This window comes from Opisthocomus hoazin, chromosome 9 (assembly GCF_030867145.1).
Source record: "Opisthocomus hoazin isolate bOpiHoa1 chromosome 9, bOpiHoa1.hap1, whole genome shotgun sequence".
Classification (NCBI taxonomy): Eukaryota; Metazoa; Chordata; class Aves; order Opisthocomiformes; family Opisthocomidae; genus Opisthocomus; species Opisthocomus hoazin.
In genome coordinates this window covers 12087360-12108088 of record NC_134422.1, presented here as the reverse complement: position 1 = coordinate 12108088, position 20729 = coordinate 12087360, and the positions used below count along the sequence as shown (strand labels likewise).

Sequence of the window (20729 nt, the reverse complement as noted above, 5' to 3'; positions counted from 1 at the left end):
TGAAATCACACTTCCAATTTCAGAGAAGCTGCTTATAATTAACTTGTTCTAAAGAGTGGAGAATCTGGTTCAATGGCTGTACCTACACTGCAGAGAAACTGCTTGGCAGTGCGGTTGTCCCTCTCTTCTTGTCCTGTCACAGGTCCCTAACTGTCCAGATGAAGGGTGTCCTTGTATTCCCACATCAGGCATTTGAATTGTCTAAAAACTGTATTTGCATTATGAGACTATTGCAAATTTTTTATACTGAGTATATATAAAGTATTCAACCAACATTTTATTGCTTATAAAGCTATTTCTAAAATTTATTTCCCTGGGTTGGAGTTCAGATCTCAGTTTCTTTTGTATAAAAATAGGGCAACATCAGTGGATTTACAGAGGTCTTTTGGAATTACCTGTGTGTGAACAGGGATAAAAATCCTAATGTGTGTATAAATAATTCACTTGTTGATTCAGTGCATGTAATCCAGCCATTAATATTGCCTCCATAACCGTGGTCTGTGAGGTCTGGTTTTGAATAACCAAGCCCCAAGAAAGCACTGGTTTCTGTCACTATGGGAATGGCATATGGTTTGAGGCATTTAGGCAGCTTTGTTTATTGTCTGGTTCAGAGCACTACCACACGCAGAAGTACAGGTTCCTCGCCCTGTACTGCCTCTGCTTAGCTAGGGAGAGAAATTCTAAGACTGACATGAGAAAAGCAAGGAGAATCAGCCTTCTCATGTCACTACACTTAAAATGAAGCTTGTTTCAGGAGAAAGAAATGCAGAATTTGCAAGAAGTCAGGGACTGAGACAGGAGGTGTTTCTGAACCGTCAGTGAGTATGTGCTCTTGTGTTTGTCTAGCACGGTTGCTTATATGAGTGTGCAGCTAATGCTATAAACCAGTATGTGCTCCAAAACAGTTACACCATGTCCTATTAACGTGCAACCGTCATTATTATTAGAGTGTTTTCTTCAATGCATAAGGGTTGTCTTTTCTGCACAGTCTAGGTAACTCCTCATGACATTAGTGAGATCTACAGCTATGCAGCAAACAGAGAGCAGAGCCTGCTTTTGCCTCCCCCGGAGTAGTATTAGGGGTCCAGCCAAAAGCGCACAGCGTAAAAAGGTGTTTGTGACTCATTAATATCAGGGAATGGAAAGTGCAGCTGTCACCTTAAATGTGTCAACCTAGGAGCTGAAGCGAATGCATTGAGCAATTGGTGGAATGCAGGGTGTTCCTGCACAGAGAGGAGAGATGGCTGAGAGCACTAGGTTTTGGCGACTGGCTCCTGCTTCTTTTGCCTGTGGTCAGGATTTATATTGACAACCAGAACTTGGATTTGTCAATGCCCACATATCAAAGTTGAGTGCAGGAAGGACTTGAAACCTGCAGTGCTCCACGGCGGAGGAGAGAGGTCTGGTACAACTCCAGTGTTAGTTTCTGTTGTCTTCTGGGGTTTGTTTTAAGCTCAAAATGGACCTACTTGAATTCTTTTTAAAATCAGAGGTAGGTGCTTGTTCCCACCACAAAGGCAGCTCAAACAAGTACCACCCAGCCAGGAAAGTATTCACACAATTCCTCCTTGGTAAAAAATAACTTTTGCTGACTCTTTTCATGGGGTGGCAAGCTGTCCCTCCCAGTGCCAGGCCCTTTCCCAAAGGATTCATAGCTTTATCCATGCCAAAGCACAGTTTCTCAGCGTGCACCGAGTGATGGACGCCGTTCCCTCTCCGCTCCTCCGTCACACATTGAAAACCAAATAGGAAAGAAGCAGCCTCCCAGCACAGCCAGGGCTGTGCAGCCGCTCTGAAATACCAGTCAGCTCACCAGAGTGTGTGCTCCCTCTTGGGATTGCTAACTGGGTCACTAGGTCATTTAACCATTGTAAATTTAGTTTTCTTGTAGTCACATGTAAATGTGGGACAGAAAAAAAGAATCTTCAGAGCACAGAGCAGAATCCGATTTGTGTGCTAGGATGGGGACACAAAATAAGAAGATTATTTGGGGATGAGAATGGTGAGGGGAGGGTGGATTGCCACTTGGACCTGCTGGGCATGGCTCCAGGGGTGCAGGCAGGTGCCCAGATCCTGCTGCTTGGGGGTTTGCATAAAACTGGGACTCCCAGACAGCAGGCAGAGAGAGATCAAAAGACAACTCAAAGATAATTTCTCTGATCTTTGGTTTTGTCTCATGTTATGTCCAGTCTTATCCTTTAGGGGCCTGATTTGGGATTTTTGGAGGAAGGGGGATTGGACGGGGAGAGGGAAGGATTTGGCAGCATTAAATAAAGAATACACTAGAAAGCTCTCAGGGTTTTTTATAGTACAGAATCTGGCAGATGTTGACTATAGAGGCAGTATCTTGTATGCCTGCAATATTCTTGGAGATCTACTACATGCCAAAAATCAATACATTTTGTAGCACAACAATTTCTGGTGGGAATACTGTTCAGTACCAGATCTCTCATTGTAAGTTATTATTAAGATATATTTATCTCAGATCATGTGTGGCCACCTAATAAGAGCCATAAATAATTTTTTTTTAAATGTCATCTTTCTAAATCTTTGTTGTGGATAATCTTATGGAAAGCCTGAAATGAATTTGACACAGTAGAACAAATTTTTAAAATGCGCCCCATACGAGTGCTTTCTGAGCAACATGAAAAAAGTTCGTTTCTGTATGGAACTTTTCTGAAGTATATGAATAAGTCTGGTGTAAAATAATTTTTTAAAAATGATTTATCAGTTCCAGGGTAGTGAAAATCCCTTTTATTTTTCCTCATTATAAATATGCAGTACATCTCACTAGCTGTTACAGAAGATTTTAATCTTTTTAAGTTCCAGGGAAGACTAAGCCCTTAGTCCATTTTGCTTTGGTGCCGCCTCTGAAGAACTAATTTGATGGGTAAGCTGTACGGACAGTTCACATGTCAGGGAAATAACAGTGGTGAAAAATTGGTTTATAAGTCTAATAAGATAGAGAGAATGGTTTCTACTCATTCGAAACAAATTCCAATGTGTAAACCATGACGGAGGGCTGAATTAATGTTGACAGTGAAGAGATTCTGAATCCGAAGGGACCATCTTGCTGACCTGCTCCTCGGGAGGCTGAGCTGGAATAAGGAGATAAAGCTGAAGTAACTTTTTACTTCACTTGAAGCTTGGGGGGCTGCTTTATTCTTGTAGATAGCAGAGGTGCGTTAGCCATCAGGTTGTCTGAGGCCCAGAGAGTAGGGGGATGGGGGCAGATGTTATCGGAGTGGTGGGCAGGTGGTGTGTTACCATTCCTGCTCACCGTGTATCTTGAGAAACCTTCTTCTCCCAAGTGGAAATATCCAAACTGTCAACAAAACAGACGTGTCAGTGTTTTGTTCTCACCATGTGTTTTGTCTCCAGCAGGCAGTCTGCTGAAGTGCAAGGTTTACTCTCGATGGAAAGAACAATTTTTGAGTGAATCTTTGCTGCAAGTTAAACTTACCTGGGCAAGTAGAAGGGATCCATGAGAATACCAAGGGACTCCCTGCTTCCCTCGGATTCTCAAGGGAATATAGACAGTGCTGGCACATGGCATTAGCTGGGCTGCCACAAGACATGATGCCCATTTCCTGCACCACTCCCACCTGGGTCAGTGCATGGGAGCTGATGCAATGCAGTGTGGCAGGGAGGTGATCTGCACTTCAGAGGCGCAGCAGCAAAAAATTCATTAAATCTCTGCATGCTTCCTGAGGTAGCAGCAGTGTACTGACCCTGTTAAAAGGCTGTGACGTATCTTCCTCCATATTTTTGACGTCAAACATCAGTTTGCTTGTCAGAGGTGGTCTTTATGGCAAAAGAGAGTTCACTGCAAATCTTGAGGTTCTGTGATGCATTTGTGATAGACTTACCTTTCTGCAGCAGCATGTACTGCATATAGTAATATTTTTTTCACATAACAGACAGAAAGAAAGTATGATTGTTATGTGATGTATATGCAGTACTGTGGTGTGCTCCAAACTGCCTCGTCTCTATATTTAGCTATATAGGAATTCTTAAGCTGAAAACTTTGGAAAATTCCGGACAAAGTTTTGCTGAATTTTCTTCTGTTAAACATTATCTCATTCTATAAACAGTCCCATGTTGCTCAAAATGTGCTTCAGGAACAATGTCATAACCTGTGTCTACATTAATGAAAATAAAGGCACTGCTGGGTGGGAGTAGTGACTGTGGGGGGAAACACAGAGAGGAAATGCTTTGCTGTCTTATTTAAAGCAAGTTTCATAAAAACCTAGACACTAGGAAAAAAGCTAGGCAGTTTACAGAATTTACATTCTCGTAGGTTAATTTCTGCCTCTGTTTTCAAGGCAGCAGTGCTGCCAGTTGTATTTGGTACTGACTTTTCCCACTGCTGCTGACAATCCAAAACCTTTTGATACTGTCGTTGCTGTGTCTTTGATATCTCCAAACTGTGAGCATGATATTAAATCCAGAATGCCTGAAGTTATTTCAATTCAGGAGACCGGCAGGACTTGATACAGCTGTCATGATGGTATTCATGTCTACAGGGCTTGGAAAAGATGTGACCTGAGCCTTTGGGACAGAAAACAATACTGTGCTCTCCCAGATTGCTGCTCACCTCTGAGTTGCCACACGTTTCTTTGTTTCTCCATTCGCGTTCCCTTTTCCCCCTTATCATAAAGAAGTTGTAGGGCTTTGCTGCGAACTGTCTAGGCTTGTTCATGACACTTATGATCTGAGAAGCTTTCAGAATGCTGCATTTCACTCCTGACAGTTTTTCCTTCTTGAACTCCCTTGTCATCACTGCAATAAAACATGCTTTCCTTACCTTTGCTGAGTTTCAAAGGCTCAGTTACCTTGCAGTCAGTTGAGCAGCTCTCATTCATACACTCTGCTAATCAACCAGTTATCAAGTCATTGTGCAGTGATGATACTGTTTTACTGGTACACTCCCTGTGCTGCATAACACTAACCAATGTCAGATGACATTAGTTTTTTGGCCTTAACACCAGTTCGGTTTCATGTCTGATACGAGAGCTACTGTATAATGGTACCTCAGTCAATTATGGTGTCTTCATTGTTCTGCTGTCCTTGGTGTTGCTCACTTCCACGTGCCTGTTACTGTGCAAGGATGCTCTCAAAGAGAAGGGATCAGGCTCTTTTTATGGATATTACCAAGCATCAAATGCTAGGATAAAACTTGGCCAATAGTCATCAGTCTTCACTAAGTCTCGTACATCCTTGTAGAGTCCATAAAATATTGAATGTATTTAACAGCAACAGGAGTATTTCATCATCTCATTTTAATATGCTATTTAGGTATGCTTCTTCAGAAGAGCACTGGAGTGACAGAAAAAAAATATTCTAAAGAGTATTAGTTGCTCTTTACCTGCACAACCATATTATTGTATTTCCTACTCCTTCCCATATAAGCACAAAATGAGCCTCCGTGTTAAGTAGGTACGTTTTCTATTTAGGGTGCCTTAAGGTGCCAAAGTGAGGTATAACTGCTGACTTTGAAGGGCTGTGAGACCACCTTAGTTAAAACTGTCAATATTTTCAATGCAGTCTCCGAAAATTATTTTCTCTGATGGTTCTTCAGGTTGTAAATGGAGCTATTTGTGTGTTAGACCGAGTGGATGAGCCTTTCTGGGAAAGCACTGTTGTCTCAGCTAGCAACCTCTCTTGCCTCAGGAAAGACGCCAAAGGGGCTTTGTGGGATTAAAACTTCATTCTTGTGCCAAAGGGGTGTTCTTCCAGCTCGTGTGTGGAGTTCTGTATATGAAAACTTCTTAAATCCGATCTTGCAACCTGTATAGGCACATGTATTTCTGGTAGCTTAAACTGCACCTTTTTCAAAGATGTGTATCAGACTCCAGTGTAATCCTGCAATGATATGCCCTCCTTATAGTATGAAATGTGTAGATTGCTTCCCTGGAAAGAGCAGGACTATTTACTTTTCTTATATAAAGCAAATGATTAGTAGTTTATTTAATAGAGGAGATTGGACATATATAGTCACTAAAATAAAATAGGGAGGGAAGAGGAAGTTTGCTAGGCTCCAAGTGAAGCCTTTGGTGGGTGTAGTCTTTCTGCCTACAAAAAGAATTAAATCCCTTGCCTTTCCCATTGCAAGAAACACAAAAATGAATCTTGCAACATTTAAAAAAAAATAAAATAAAATCTCAGTGGAGGTTTGCAAAGTCGAGATCTTTGCCAAACATGATTTTGAACATTCTGATTTAGAAGAGCAGCTTTGGAGGTGTTCAAAGTCAAGTCCTTGAATAGATGGTACTTTTCAGTAGCAACAGAAAAATTCAGTGGTGGTTAAGCTGACCACACTGAGCTAAGAAGTTAGCTTGCTCTTTATGTGTTTGTGGTGTGTGCACGCACGTGGCATCTATGTGTTTCTGAATACTTATTAATATTGGATATGATGTATGATATTAGATGGCGTTTAAACATTATTTCACTATAGGTTTCACTGGCATTTCATTGCATAATGGTTGTGATCACACTGGAGTTAATTAGCATGACTGTGACAATAAGAGTATTCTCTACTTGATGTACGACTGCACTCGTGGTTGAGATGAATAGTTGATGTGATAAAATATACAGCAGACAACTTTTTTTTTCAATCTAAAAAAAACACTGCATATGAAATAGCACAAAAAAAAAGAAATCTTTTAGCTAATGTATTTCCATCTGTTAATTCTCATCTTACGTATTTTTTTAGTTTGAAGGTCTAAGGTAGTTTTTAAACAATTTGTCTGGAGTTTGAGCATTTGATGTAATGTGTAAGTGTCAATTTTTAAACTCAAATAATATATTCATCTCAATTTGTATGTGAACCCTGAGGTAAAATCATAAATAAAAGATAATGATACATGGAAAAATATCTGGTTCTCAGCAGTGGTTAGTGAGGATGCTGTGTGATACCCACCTGGTCATTCCTGGGAACTGTTTATTTCTCATTCGTGCTGAAAAATCCCTTCTGCTTAGATAATCCACTGAAATCATGGAATTATTGGAGGTGTAAAGTAATAATTAATACCAACATGGTATTATATCCGGCCTCTTAGCCATTTGAAATGGGAGCAAACTTCATATTCCCCAAAGCTGTGGATGTTCCTGAGCTAAGCTAAACTTGAAGTGTCAGTGAGGAAAGAAGTAGCAATGGAGCAGTAAATACAGATGCTCAGCCAGAAAATATCTGAAGAAAAATAATTTAAAACACTGCGAATAAGCCATAGTCCCACAATGGGAGATGAGAGGTGTAAGGACCTTTCAACCCCATGTACCAGCTATAAAGAAAACTTTTCCAGGAACTGGGAGAGAGGTTTTCTACGCATTGCTGGTGTGCTGAAGCATAGGTGACATTCCAAGCACTCTGGTTGCTAGACTGCATTCATAAAAAGATGCAGTTCTGAGAACAGTAGTCATTTCGTTGAAATTGTCAAGTGGTTGGTACTTGGACACGCACTCACACATGCTTGCACTAACAGACCTACTCAAGACCCTCATTTATTAAACTACTTTAACAGATGTGATTTGCTCATTTAAGGGTAGGCATGTTCCTACGTGTCCATCAAAAGAGGATTCTAACAGGCTGTAGTATTAGAAGAGCTCAAACTTCAAGGACAGTGCAAAGAGAACTGGGGCAAAATTATGACAGTAAAAATGTAAGATAAATTGGCATATCTAAGGGAAGAACAGTCTGCAGAAGAAGGTGATAGAAGCTTCATTAAGCTGGATATTTTTTTAAAAGGTCTGAATAGGTTTCTGTTCTAGTGTACAGCAGGGAACAATCCTGTACTGATAGAGCAAGTGGCTGCATGACCTCAGAGAGATGTTCTGCCTTTAACTTCTGTGAGTGTAATTCCTGGTAAGTCTGTTTTGAATTAGAGCAATAGAGCACAAGTAAGGATACAGGTCTTGATTTGATTATGTGAAATTCAAACTGAATAAAATCACATCTTATATTAGATCATCATATGCACTTAGCCTTTGCCCTTCTTAAGGGAGGAGGAATTTTGACAAAGATGGATGCTTCCTTAAACCCTAGATTTATTTGTCGAAGAAATGCTTCATTGTGGTCACTCATTTTAGCTTTAGAATATCAAATTACTAAAGATATAATTCTCCACAAAAGCCTGCCTGTGAGATCACTTAACCTAAACAAAAAACTGGAGCTAATTTTAACAAAGTGTCTTGAGCAAAGAATTTGGTATCAGTAACCAAGAATCATAATTAAGGATAACAATAGTTTATAAGGATTGAGAAGACATGCAGAACCAGCTCCATGATTATTGTTCTGTGAATGTGAAACGTGCTGTAGTTTCTGCAGGAAGGAGTGCTACCCGCTGTCTATGTGCAGAACAGCAGTATGAGACCTCCAGAGTTCCATTTTTAGCTCTTTGCCATTTTTTGTCTCCTCCTGCAATCTTGAGTAAATGGCTAGTAGGGTGACCCAGTTCTCAATGAAGTCAGCAAGATCCTTTTTACTGTTTTCAGTGAGAGATAGATTAGGCTTTAAACTTTGTCTCGACATCCCATCTTCACAGCAGGAGTAATAATACTGCGATTTCATCTTTGGTGAAGAGTCAAGTCACACCTCTAAAGAACATAAAGGAGATATCACATCAGAGAAATCCTATTAAGTCTCCTAAGCTTCAGCCTGAAGGTGTAAGATGGGATGTACATCACTAGTCTTCAGTCAAGAAGATCGAATCTAAGGTAGTCACCGAAGTTCTCTCTCTAGTCGGTACTCACTGGCTGCTAGAGATGCCATCTCTTCCATGCCTTTTGAATGGTAAAACCTAAGTGACAAAGCTCTCTGAATCAATACAAGGACCTCTGCTTGGAGCTGCCATTCACAGTCGCAGAACTTGATTAATGCAGAATAAGGCAAACCAGCGCTGCCTCATTCCCCTATCTAAACACCTACTTAGGAAGCGCAGTGTCTAGGCTCTGTGGTGTTTAAAGCAAAAGTGTATCTATCTGATCACCTGCCCTGCTCCCCTATCTCATGTTTCTCCTGATGTATACAACTAAAAATCTTTCTCTGGCTGATCCGCATGGTTCATAACACACTGGAGATTTAGAGACAGTTACCATGAAAACCTCTCAAATATAACAAAAAGCTATAAAATACTGTGCAAGGCGAGATTGTTCTGGAAAAAAATTGCCCAGATCTGGGCTACAAACTCTGCTCTGGACTACCATTAGACACAGCTGTTTTCAGTGTAATCTGAGTGGAAACACACAGCAATAACCTAGTTACAAGTGTAGTGGCCAGGAGTAGAAAGAAAACTACATGGAAACATCTTCTGAAAATGCACTTGTGTTGAAACCAAAATGCTGCACTACATTGATTGATGCCTTAAAAATGTTGGGAGGGGGTAAATGAAAAGCACAAATACGTATGGTTGGTATGTTTGTTTTTTGTGTTTTGGCTTTTGGTTTTTTTGTTGTTTTGGGGTTTTTTTTTTCATTTAAAAAGGACATTTAGGTCTTTGAGTGCTTCCAGAGGAGGGCAAAGAACCTGGTGCAAGGGCTGGAAGGCATGTCCTGTGAGGAGCAGATGAGGACACTGTTTCTGTCTGTTTTGGAGCAAAGGAGGCTGAGGGGCGACCTCACAGCTCTCTGCAGCATCCTGGAGGGGACGTGGAGAGGGAGGTGCTGAGCTCTCCTCTTGGTACCCAGTGACAGGATGTGTGGGAATGGTTCAAAGCTGTGCCAAGGGAGGTTTAGACTGGACATCAGGGAGCACTTCTTTACCGAGAGGGTGGTCAAATGCTGGAACAGGCTTCCTAGAGAGGTGGTCAATGCCCCAAGCCTGTCAGGGTTTAAGAGGCATTTTGACAATGCCCTTAATAACATGCTTTAACTTTTGGTCAGCCCTGACATGGTCAGGCAGTTGGACTAGATGATTGTTGCAGGTACCTTACAACCAAACTCTTCTATTCCATTGCATTCCATTCTAATTTGTTTCTAAGTGACTAAGATATTGGACTTTTTTAGCTTGCAATACATATCATAAATAAGAAAGGCAAAATACTTCTGTTCTGCTGCCTCTAACCTTGTATTTGTCCAAGAATTAACTGATGTAGTACTCAGTATTTTTTTGTTTATTAATTTATTTATTTCTAATAAAAAAAAAACATGCCAGATATTTTCAAACCAGAACAGAGGCCCTTTGGTTGGTTCGTACTGAGCACTGCAATGATATTTTCTGTGTAACAGATGAGGCCAAGCACAAACTACATGCAGCCGATGCTCTCTGATGTTGAGACTCAGTGCAACTCCTAGCCTGGGTTAAAAAGATTTTGAAAGAATAGTTAACGAAACACTAGTCTGGCACAAAGATTATGGACAAAGTAATGTTTGTTTCAACTTTAAGGAGATCTCTTAGGAAGTTTGCTGAAAAGCTGTGTTTGGATTGTACATTTCCAATACAGCGATGGCTTCATACGCATTAACCCGGAGACATGGTGGAATCTCAGCTGAGATCTGCTGCCTGGGTCAGAAATGGAAATGGATCTTGACGTTTTGGTGCTTGTTCGTCTGAATTGTAAAGGAAAGTGTGATAGATGTAGCAGGCAAATTTCACATCAGCTTTTTCAAAAACCATTTTTTTCAACTTGCTACAGAATATCAAACTGTTAACGATTAATAAACCAGTTATGGGAATCCTATTAATAAATATTGTCACGGGATAAGACAATAATTGCCTTTTGATTCTGGACTGTGGTAGGTTTTGTTGCATGGGTTTTGTTAGTCTGTTTCTTTCCCATAATTGTGTTTCTTTTTTATTTGCACGAAGCAGAAGAGATGTGAAAGCCTCCTGGTTCTGTCTAAAATGAATCCAAAAGCACATATTACAGCCATTTCTGTTGTAAAGCCTGAAGGGTGCAGTTTCATGTTTTTGTGACTGTAGATTTCATGATTGAAATAGGTGATTATGCGAAGATTAGTATAGAAAGATTATTAAGAGATTTGAGATGGAAGTTGGTTTTGTGCTTGAGATGATGCAGAAATATGTAGTGCCAGTTCCCAGCTCACAGAGAATTTCAAGGGATTACGTATGACAGTTCTCTCAGGGGTTAATGCACTGTTAGGAAAAAAATACCACACACCCCTGAAGTTTCAGACAGCATATCATTTTATAACTCATAGATTATTTCTTCCATGGAACTTGAGCTATTATTATTTGACAGGAACTAATTTCCACAGATGTAGAAGAGGGAGTCTTCATGGGATCTTCCCTTTGGAGGCATTAGCTATTTTTGGTGTCACCTTCCTCAGGACGCCACAGAAAACCTTCCATGGATCTGCAGTTTGCAGAAAAGGGGACAGCCATGATCATCCTTCTAGTACCAAATAAATTCTCTTCTGCAGTTGAATTAGCCCTTACCTTCTTCTGAAGTTTTGAATCTTGATGCCACTTTGGAGATGTACCTAGATCCTGCACCCCTGGTAGATCCTTCCAGATCTCAGAAGGTTTGGCAATCTGAGGTAACCTCTTCTGGCTGGGGGCAACAGTTCAAGGAAGCATTATAAGCTTTTCTTCATCACGAGACTTAATTCTCTCTTGGATTCCTGCCCTGTCTGACCCCGGGGTTATGTCACACCAGAAAAGTGTGAAATGCTTCAAACAAACGAAATAAGGGTGTGTGCTCTGAAGAGCTTACTAAGAAGACAGCGAGCTCTGGATGAGAATGTATGAAGCAGGCAAGCAGTGTAGCAGTATAGTGCCAACCAGTGTAGCAGTATAGTGCCAACCAGGATGAAGCTCTCAGGTTCAACATAGCTTTACTTCAGCAATTGTAGAGAAATAGATGTACGTGAAAATATCTGATATGCGTAAAAAGTTCTGATATGATTTATGTGCACTTCAAGCAAATGAACAGAACAAAAGTAGAGCAGGCCCTCACCAAATGACTAACCTCTAGCTTATTTAGCCTGTGCTGCGTTTATATCTCATCTGACAGTAGATGACAATCCTTTCATGAATACATCAAACTCTGGAGTTCAAGGCGAGTGTCGTTAACTCCCAAATGTGGTTGCTTGTCTGAAATGTATCTAAACCTCTGAAATCTGCAACAGTGACCTGGAAATCTCTCAGCAGCAGGCCTTTCTTCTAGAATGGCAGGGATAAAGCTGTTAGTGTTTTTCCTGTCATAAACTGCACCTGTTTTTCAAACCCAGAACTGGGAACTCAGTGGACAAAGGCAGAAAAAGAGGTGAGCAAAAATTTCACCATAGAATCACAGAATCACAGAATCACAGAATAGTAGGGGTTGGAAGGGACCTCTGTGGGTCATCTAGTCCAACCCCCCCGCCGAAGCAGGGTCACCTACAGCAGGCTGCACAGGACCTTGTCCAGGCGGGTCTTGAATATCTCCAGAGAAGGAGACTCCACAACCTCCCTGGGCAGCCTGTTCCAGTGCTCCGTCACCCTCAGAGGGAAGAAGTTCCTCCTCATGTTCAGACGGAACTTCCTGTGCCTCAGTTTGTGCCCATTGCCCCTTGTCCTGTCACTGGGCACCACTGAAAAGAGCTTGGCCCCATCCTCCTGACACCCACCCTTCAGATATTTGTAGGCATTTATAAGGTCCCCTCGCAGCCTTCTCTTCTTCAGGCTGAACAAGCCCAGTTCCCTCAACCTCTCCTCGTAGGGGAGATGCTCCAGTCCCCTCACCATCCTTGTAGCCCTCCGCTGGACTCTCTCCAGTAGCTCTTCATCCTTCTTGAACTGGGGAGCCCAGAACTGGACACAGTACTCCAGATGAGGCCTCACCAGGGCAGTGTAGAGGGGAAGGAGAACCTCCCTCATCCTGCTGGCCACACTCTTCTTGATGCACCCCAGGATCCCATTGGCCTTCTTGGCAGCCAGGGCACACTGCTGGCTCATAGTTAACCTGTCGTCCACCAGGACACCCAGGTCCCTCTCCGCAGAGCTGCTCTCCAGCAGGTCCACCCCAAGCCTGTACTGGTGCATGAGGTTGTTCCTCCCCAGGTGCAGGACCCTGCACTTGCCCTTGTTGAACCTCATCAGGTTCCTCTCTGCCCAGCTCTCCAGCCTATCCAGGTCACGCTGAATGGCAGCACAGCCTTCCGGTGTATCTACCACACCTCCCAGTTTGGTGTCGTCAGCAAACTTGCTGAGGGTACATTCTAACTCTTCATCCAGGTCGTTGATGAAGAAGTTAAACAAGACTGGGCCCAGTACTGACCCCTGAGGGACACCACTTGTCACCAGCCTCCAACTAGACTCAGCGCCGCTGATGACAACCCTCTGAGTTCTGCCATTCAGCCAGTTCTCTATCCACTTCACTGACCACTCATCCAGCCCACACTTCCTCAGCTTCCCCAGGAGGATATCATGGGAGACTGTGTCGAAAGCCTTGCTGAAGTCAAGGTAGATAACATCCACAGCTCTCCCTTCGTCTACCCAGCCAGTCATGTCATCGTAGAAAGCTATCAGATTGGTCAGGCATGATTTCCCCTTGGTGAATCCATGCTGACTACTCCTGATAACCTTCTTTTCTTCCACTTGCTTCATGATGGCCTCCAGGATAAGCTGCTCCATCACCTTTCCCGGGATGGAGGTGAGGCTGACCGGCCTGTAGTTCCCTGGGTCCTCCTTCTTGCCCTTTTTGAAGATTGGAGTGACATTGGCCTTTCTCCAGTCCTCGGGCACCTCTCCTGTCTTCCAGGACCTCTCAAAGATGATGGAGAGTGGCTCAGCAATGACATCCGCCAGCTCCCTCAGCACTCGTGGGTGCATTCCATCGGGGCCCATGGATTTGTGGACATCCAGATCGCTTAAGCGATCCCTCACACAGTCCTCCTCGACCAAGGGAAAGTCGTCCTCTCTGTAGGCTTCCTCTCTTACCTCCGGGGCCTGGGATTCCTGAGGGCCAGTCTTAGCACTGAAGACTGAAGCAAAGAAGGCATTCATTAGCTCTGCCTTCTCCGCATCCTCCGTCACCAGGACACCCGCCTCATTCAGCAGCGGCCCCACATTGTCCCTAGCCTTCCTTTTGCTGCTGATGTAGTTGAAGAAGCCCTTCTTGTTGTTTTTGACATCCCTTGCCAGCTTCAATTCCAGGTGAGCCTTGGCCTTCCTCGTCGCATCCCTGCATGCTCTCACTACGTTTCTGTACTCTTCCCAAGTGGCCTGTCCCTCTTTCCACATGCCATGCACCTTTCTCTTCTGCCTGATCTCCGCTAGAAGCTCCTTGTTTAACCATGCAGGTCTCCTTCCTCCTTTGCTAAATTTCTTTCTCAGGGGGATGCATTGCTCCTGTGCATGGAAGAAGTGTTGTTTAAAAAGCGACCAGCACTCATGGACCCCCCTGCCTTCGAGAGCCCTGGCCCACGGGATTCCTCCCAGTAGCTCCTTGAAGAGGCCAAAGTCAGCCCTCCTGAGGTCCAGGGTTTTGATCCTGCTTATCGCCCTGCTTCCTCCACGCAGGATCCTGAACTCGACCATTTCATGGTCACTGCAGCCGAGTCTACCTCCAACCTTCACGTCCTCCACCAGTCCCTCCTTGTTTGTTAACACAAGGTCCAGCAGCGCGCCTTTCCTTGTTGGTTCCTCCACCACTTGCATCAGAAAGTTATCATCGATGCTCTGTAGGAACCTCCTGGATTGCACCTGCCTAGCTGTATGGTCTATACTTAATAATGAGCTGTGTTCAGGCTTCTTGTGCATGACACATTTATGCAAACGTGTCCAAAATTAGGTATGAATGCTTCAGGGAATCATCACTGTATGCTGACAGTGCCTGACACAGCCCAGGGGAAACACTGCATGTGCCTGCTTTCACATCCACCCAGCTTGCTTGCAGAAAATCCCCTTTGCCTTTGGGGAACCTTGTGCAGCACAAAGGGACTGCTGCGGGACCACTGCATCCTTTACTGTCTGTGCAGTGTGGCCAGAGCCTCGAGGCCAATCTGCACCCTTTTTTTGCCCAAAGCCTAAGGCTCAGCCTACACCCTTTTCACCATGCAGTATATTTCTATCTGATCATCGTATTGGCGAACTCACCTCATCTAGATGTAATTAGGTACATCACATGCTGGAGTCAGTAAACTTGTAACAGTTTTCAGCAGAAAGGAATATAAGTGTGTTAGGGACAAGTGCAGCAAAGCTGCATTCACACTGTATTCCAGCAAAGGTGTTTGTGTCTCAAATCTATGCCGTAAGCAGAGAGTGAATTCATTTTAAAGCATACTAAGTATTATAAATAAAAGCAGGGGACAGCCTTCTCTCCAGGGAGCTGGACTGGCGTTTGAGCTGTTGTAGTGGTAATGTGTGAAAAACTCTAGAGTGGAGCAGACTTTGAAAAATAGTGCTAGCTTTGGCATTTGCTCCAAATACTGTTGGAAGAGGATCATTCGGAAAGGATGCTGTTAAGTGAAGCTGGACCCTAATTCAGATCATATTAAATGGAACATTTTTTACAAATTTTCAGCTAAAGAGGTTTCCAAAAAATGATTATTAAAACATAACATTTTGCTGCTTTTAACAACCTAACCATTATAGCAGTGGCCTGAAATGGAGGGAATAAAAATTTACTATTGGTAACAAAACTGTCTAAAATATGTTCTTCACAGTCCAAAAGGAGAAATGCAAATACTATATATTTATAGTAAGGCCTCAGAAACTGGGAAGATGAACAATGAATGAGCTGTTTTCTTTCTGCTTTTTATAACTGGAAATACTTTCCCCCATTAAACACTCGGAGGCCAGTGTTTGATCTTTGTATTGAATATTTTCTCAAGCAACAACTATTGACTGCAGCAGGATATTATCTAACTGAGAACAACATGACTTGATTCATGGCTTTGATGTTTGACAGTGTTCCTTTAATGTTCAGAAGTACAGGTGTGTCCACAGTGTTAAGCCATTTTTAAACTGAGGATGATTCTCAGTAGGATTTTTAAAAGGAGTGCCACAATTTTGCTTCTGTTGATGGGGAGATTATAATTCCCAGTGGGAGCAGTCTTAGGCCAAGGCTGAGCATTTCTGAAGATCTCACCCGGTACTGGAAACACTCTTAAGCTGATATCTTTATCTCTCCTTAGTGTTTGTTAAGTGCCACTGAGCTATTGGCCTCAACTTCAGTGAAGAAAGCTTTTCTACGACAGCAAGGGCTGGCTATGTTTAGTTAGCTAAACATAGCTGACTAAACCATAGCTCCATGGCTATGGAGAATATCACTGCACTCACCTTACATTTCTGCTGTTATTTATGAGACTGTCTGGTGTATTAGTTCAGTGGTGTTTTCCAGAAATGTGAATGAGGGAGAGAAAGGATGGGCAGGTAGTTTGAAACTGAGATAAGTTTGACGAAATTCCCCTGTGTTCCTCCACAGTCTGTCGCGTCTTGGGCACATCGCTCAGCTTCTGCGTTCTCCAGTTCCTCTGCTGCAAAGCAGGAGTAATGCATCTCATTGCAAAAGCTGTGGCTACGGGGTAAAATTTTCAGGATGATGAAGTGTTCAAATTCTTACCTAAAGGAGGACAGGTACATAGCTCGGACAGGCTGGAAATGATACCCCTCCAAAACAATCTGATCATTACATATTGGCAGCTTCAAGCTAATCAAATGGACTTACTCCATTTAGATATATGATGCAGAACAATAGACAAGAGGAAAAAAATTAGAAGGAACTTGAAGACACAGTCTTCTCAGGTTGTCTCGCAAAATCCAGTGAAAGGCGAATGTTTCTTGAGGCTGAGACATTTCTGGCTAGCATGATTATATGCTGTAATGTGACAGCTGTTGCGAGGCCTTTGCAACGAGCCTGTAGCCAAGTGTCACATGAGGCACTGTAGGCTTCTGAGGTGGTTAGTCCCACTGGCTCTGTTACCTTATTTTTGAGAAATTCCAGAGGACTTGGAAATAAACAAGTGCACAGTCCTGCTGTTGTGCCTCGCAGGATTGGGCTGGGGTGATGTGTTTCAAACAAATTATTTCATGTGTACTCAGGGATTAGTCTGTGTGGCTTTATACATTCTCCTTTCACAGACGGCAGTGCAAGTAGGAATTGCTACTATTGTTTTAAAACCCCAGTAATCACTTGCTTTCACGACTTTGAAAGTATAAACAGCCTGTTTCAGGGATTTACTTGCCACAGTTATATTACTCATACTCCGTTTCTTGCTTTGTTTGCTGGTAGAATACGTACACCAATGCAGACAAGCTTTTGGAGGCTGCAGAGCAGTTGGCTCAGACTGGGGAATGTGACCCTGAAGAGATCTATAAAGCAGCCCGGCATCTGGAAGTACGGATTCAGGACTTTGTCCGGAGGGTGGAACAGAGGAAACTTCTCTTGGACATGTCAGTCTCCTTCCACACCCACACCAAAGAGGTAAGATGTGCATGAGGGAATTTTTCTGTGTATTGCAGAGTGCTGCAAGAGGCTGACTCTGAAAACTCAGACGACATTAAAAAGGCATCTTCACCGCACAGGGCTGATATCCAGTTTATATGATGCATATGACTAACTGTTGTAAAGAGGCAACTAAATGTGAATGAAACATATAAATGACATAAACACTAAAATATACGGGCAGCATATCTGATATATCAAGCAGTGCTTAATTGACAGCCGAAATGTATTGTTGTAAAGCAAGAATTCTCTTGTAAGAGCATGAGTTGATATGAGCATATTGGATATAAACATGCTAGGAGTGTAATACATATCCTTAGAGGGATTACCTATTAATGTAATGTTAATTAATGCAGCCATTATTATTAAGTGTTACTGGAAATCTTACATTTTTTAATGAGGTAGATTTCAGTTTTCAAGTTTACAGTTAAAGAGCAAATAGCAACATACTGATACAGTGAATCAGTGAGAACCTGAATAAATGCTGTTTAGTGTAATTGAAAAATAGCCAGAGATAAGGCTGTCTCGCCAGAGATACAGTGAACAGGACATCAAATGGGAGGCCACCGGGGATGTAATTAAAGCATACTTCACATTTTTCTGCAGACCAAAGGCCATTCAGTGATGAGTGACTATTAAAGACAGGGTTTCTGCTGTGAGAGATGGAATTAGTTAGAATGGTTGTTTTCATGCTCTGCAACATCTGTTTGCAAAAGCACACTTGATCAGAAAGATGCTCTGAGAAGCTGAAAGCTTTGCCTGTGTACATTGATTTGCATGTTACAAACATGCTGTGTACAACAGGCTTCAGCATGTTGGGGAGCCTCCTTAGACAGAAGGTGTATGCACACGTTCATATATATATGTGTATGAAAGATAGCTGGAGTTACAGTGTGTCCGTAATAGCTGTTGATACATGAAGGTTTTGCTTCTACATCCTGCTTCTGCAATATACTAAAATATAGTTTCTTTAAGCTTGTGAATAATACTATTGTTCCCAGAGCAGCTCAAACGCTTGCAGCTATGCTGGTTTGCCACAGGGGAAGCTTAATTGGTTATTTCCTCAGTCAAAATTATTTCATAACAGTTTCCTACTGTGATTAACCTCGCTTCACCTATGCAGGTGGTGACTAGTAACACAAAGATAGGCATGACTCCAGGAAGTTATCAGTATAATATGTTTTCTATCATCTAAATTTCTTCTGATGATTAGTGGTACCATGTAGCCCAATTTGGGTTTGGCAACTAGAGCTTCCCTGTATGAAGGGGTTTGGATTGCAGTGCACTGTACTTACTTCTGGCCTTCTTCAACAAGAAGGGAATTTGCTTGCTCCGCTCACCTGGTTTTAATGAGCCCTGTTTTTGTGTGTAGAAATGCAAATGTATAAAAATGCACATTTTTTTTAAACTATTAAAAAACCAGTCTTTTGTGACAGCATCAATGATGTTTACTAGATATTGAGAGTAAACCCTAAATCTCTGCCTCATTGACATTCATCCATGGGACAGATCAGTGCTGTGATGCCTTTTAGCAAAGCTCAGTAAGTACTTGCTGTCAGTTTTAGGGAGATCCAGTGTGGAGATACTCTAGGTGCCCCTCTGTCTCCGGAGGGACAGGCAATGAAGCTGTAGTATAGAACTGGGATACTGGCAAAGTCATTGTGGACCGAGGAATCCACATTCATTAGAATGAATGACATTTGTTGGGTTGGGTGCAAAGAGGCAGCTAAAGTCATTGCAGTCTCCAGCAGTTCCTCAACGTCGGAGGATGCACAGTAGCTCTGCAAAAGAATGGAAGTTTTCACTTCATTACCCCTGTGTTAATTCACTCCTGTGGGGGCCAAACACTCTGGTTTTCTGCAGGTTCACTGAATTTCATTGTGTGGCACTACCTGCCTCCTTCAGTGATGCTTTTCTGCACTGATGCAAGTCACACAGCCCAATACAGCACTTTTTGCCAAAAATAATAAACGAGGAAATTGCCGCAGTTTTAGTATTTGTCTGCCAGCTGTGGGGATCCCCACAGACACAGTGGAGTAACCAAAGACTGTCAGGGGGACCTGGTGCAAAGGGCAAAGCATTACGAGAGTCCTAGCCCATGTTTGGATCTGTATTTGCTTTTTAATGCTATAAATTGCGTCAAGTAGAAATGACTCATTGCTCGGCCTTGCTTGGCCCTTCACGTACATTGTAAAATGGCAAGTTAACCAACGGAATTGTTGTTCCTCAATGTGACTATAAAACAGATAGGTGGATTCCTCAAAAATTGAGAAATACACATGTCCTTCCTTTGCCATCATGCCTGTGATAGCATTATGTCCTTTCTCTGTTTCATATAAATAGATCTCAATTGGTTTCTCCCTGGGCTCTGACTAGAAAATGTGCTCAGCCCTGAGGAGACCTCCCAGCCTACAGAGCTGGGCTGGACCAAATGCAGGTTCTTGCTCTAGCCACTTCCCCACTTCTCCAGGCCAGATCACCACCATCCAATCCTCATGTTATGGAGCAGCATAAAAATAAATTCACTGTATTTGCTGGGATTTCAGTTCCAAACAACAAAGATAATATCAGATTCCAATTTTCAAGTCACAAATTATCAAGCAAAATTCCCTCTGAGTCAGTAGCAGTTTTAGTTGAGTCAAAGAGTTTGGAGTCAGATTTAAATTCAAGCAGATGTCAAGGCAAAAAGTCTTCTTGCTGCAGCAGTGAAATACAAGGAGATCGGAGATCCATTGCTGCCATTTTACCAGCAGGCATTGCAGTTACCGTGCTGACACATGCCGCCCTGATGAACCTTGACCCTCCTACTTGCCATGCTGTGCCTGATGCTGCACTGCACTATGCCCATCCACACTCATCACCTGGGAGTGTCTTGGGGCGAGGAGAAAGCACTTTGGCTGGCGTGTTAACGCATTTAACACCTGAAGGATTTTACATTATCCTAGAAGGCATTATTAGTTACTTAGTAATAACGATTTCACCCTTTGTAGTTCTTAAAACCATTTCTGAAACTATTAACCAGTTTCTATTATGTCCTTGGAAATGAATAAACAGTTCCCTTCATGTTTTATTGGCAATAATGCAGGAAATTATGGCCTAGATGTATTTTTCATCTAAGTTTCCCAAATTCTCATTGTTTCTTGATATATTAATCTACTGAGGCAGTACTAGTGAAAAGGAGAATTAAATAGAAAGAGGTGGGTTTACTGACATGTTTTTTATAGAAATATTCTAAATATCATTCTGCAATGAACATGTCATTTGTGACAGACTTCCTAGAACAGATGAATTGCATTTCTGATGCAACAATTCCCAGGCATGGATAAGTACATTGATTGTGAA

The 20729-nt window shown here is 42.4% G+C and overlaps 1 protein-coding gene across 10 annotated transcripts in view; it reads left to right on the top strand.

Annotated features, from left to right (window-relative positions):
• Positions 1 to 20729, top strand: part of KALRN (kalirin RhoGEF kinase) — a 532117-nt gene that overhangs the window by 295952 nt on the left and 215436 nt on the right. For all 10 annotated transcript variants that reach the window (XM_075430793.1, XM_075430796.1, XM_075430795.1 and 7 more), the window contains exon 11: positions 17175 to 17366. In XM_075430793.1, the coding sequence (XP_075286908.1) occupies positions 17175 to 17366 (192 nt within the window). The remainder of the gene's footprint in view (positions 1 to 17174; positions 17367 to 20729) is intronic.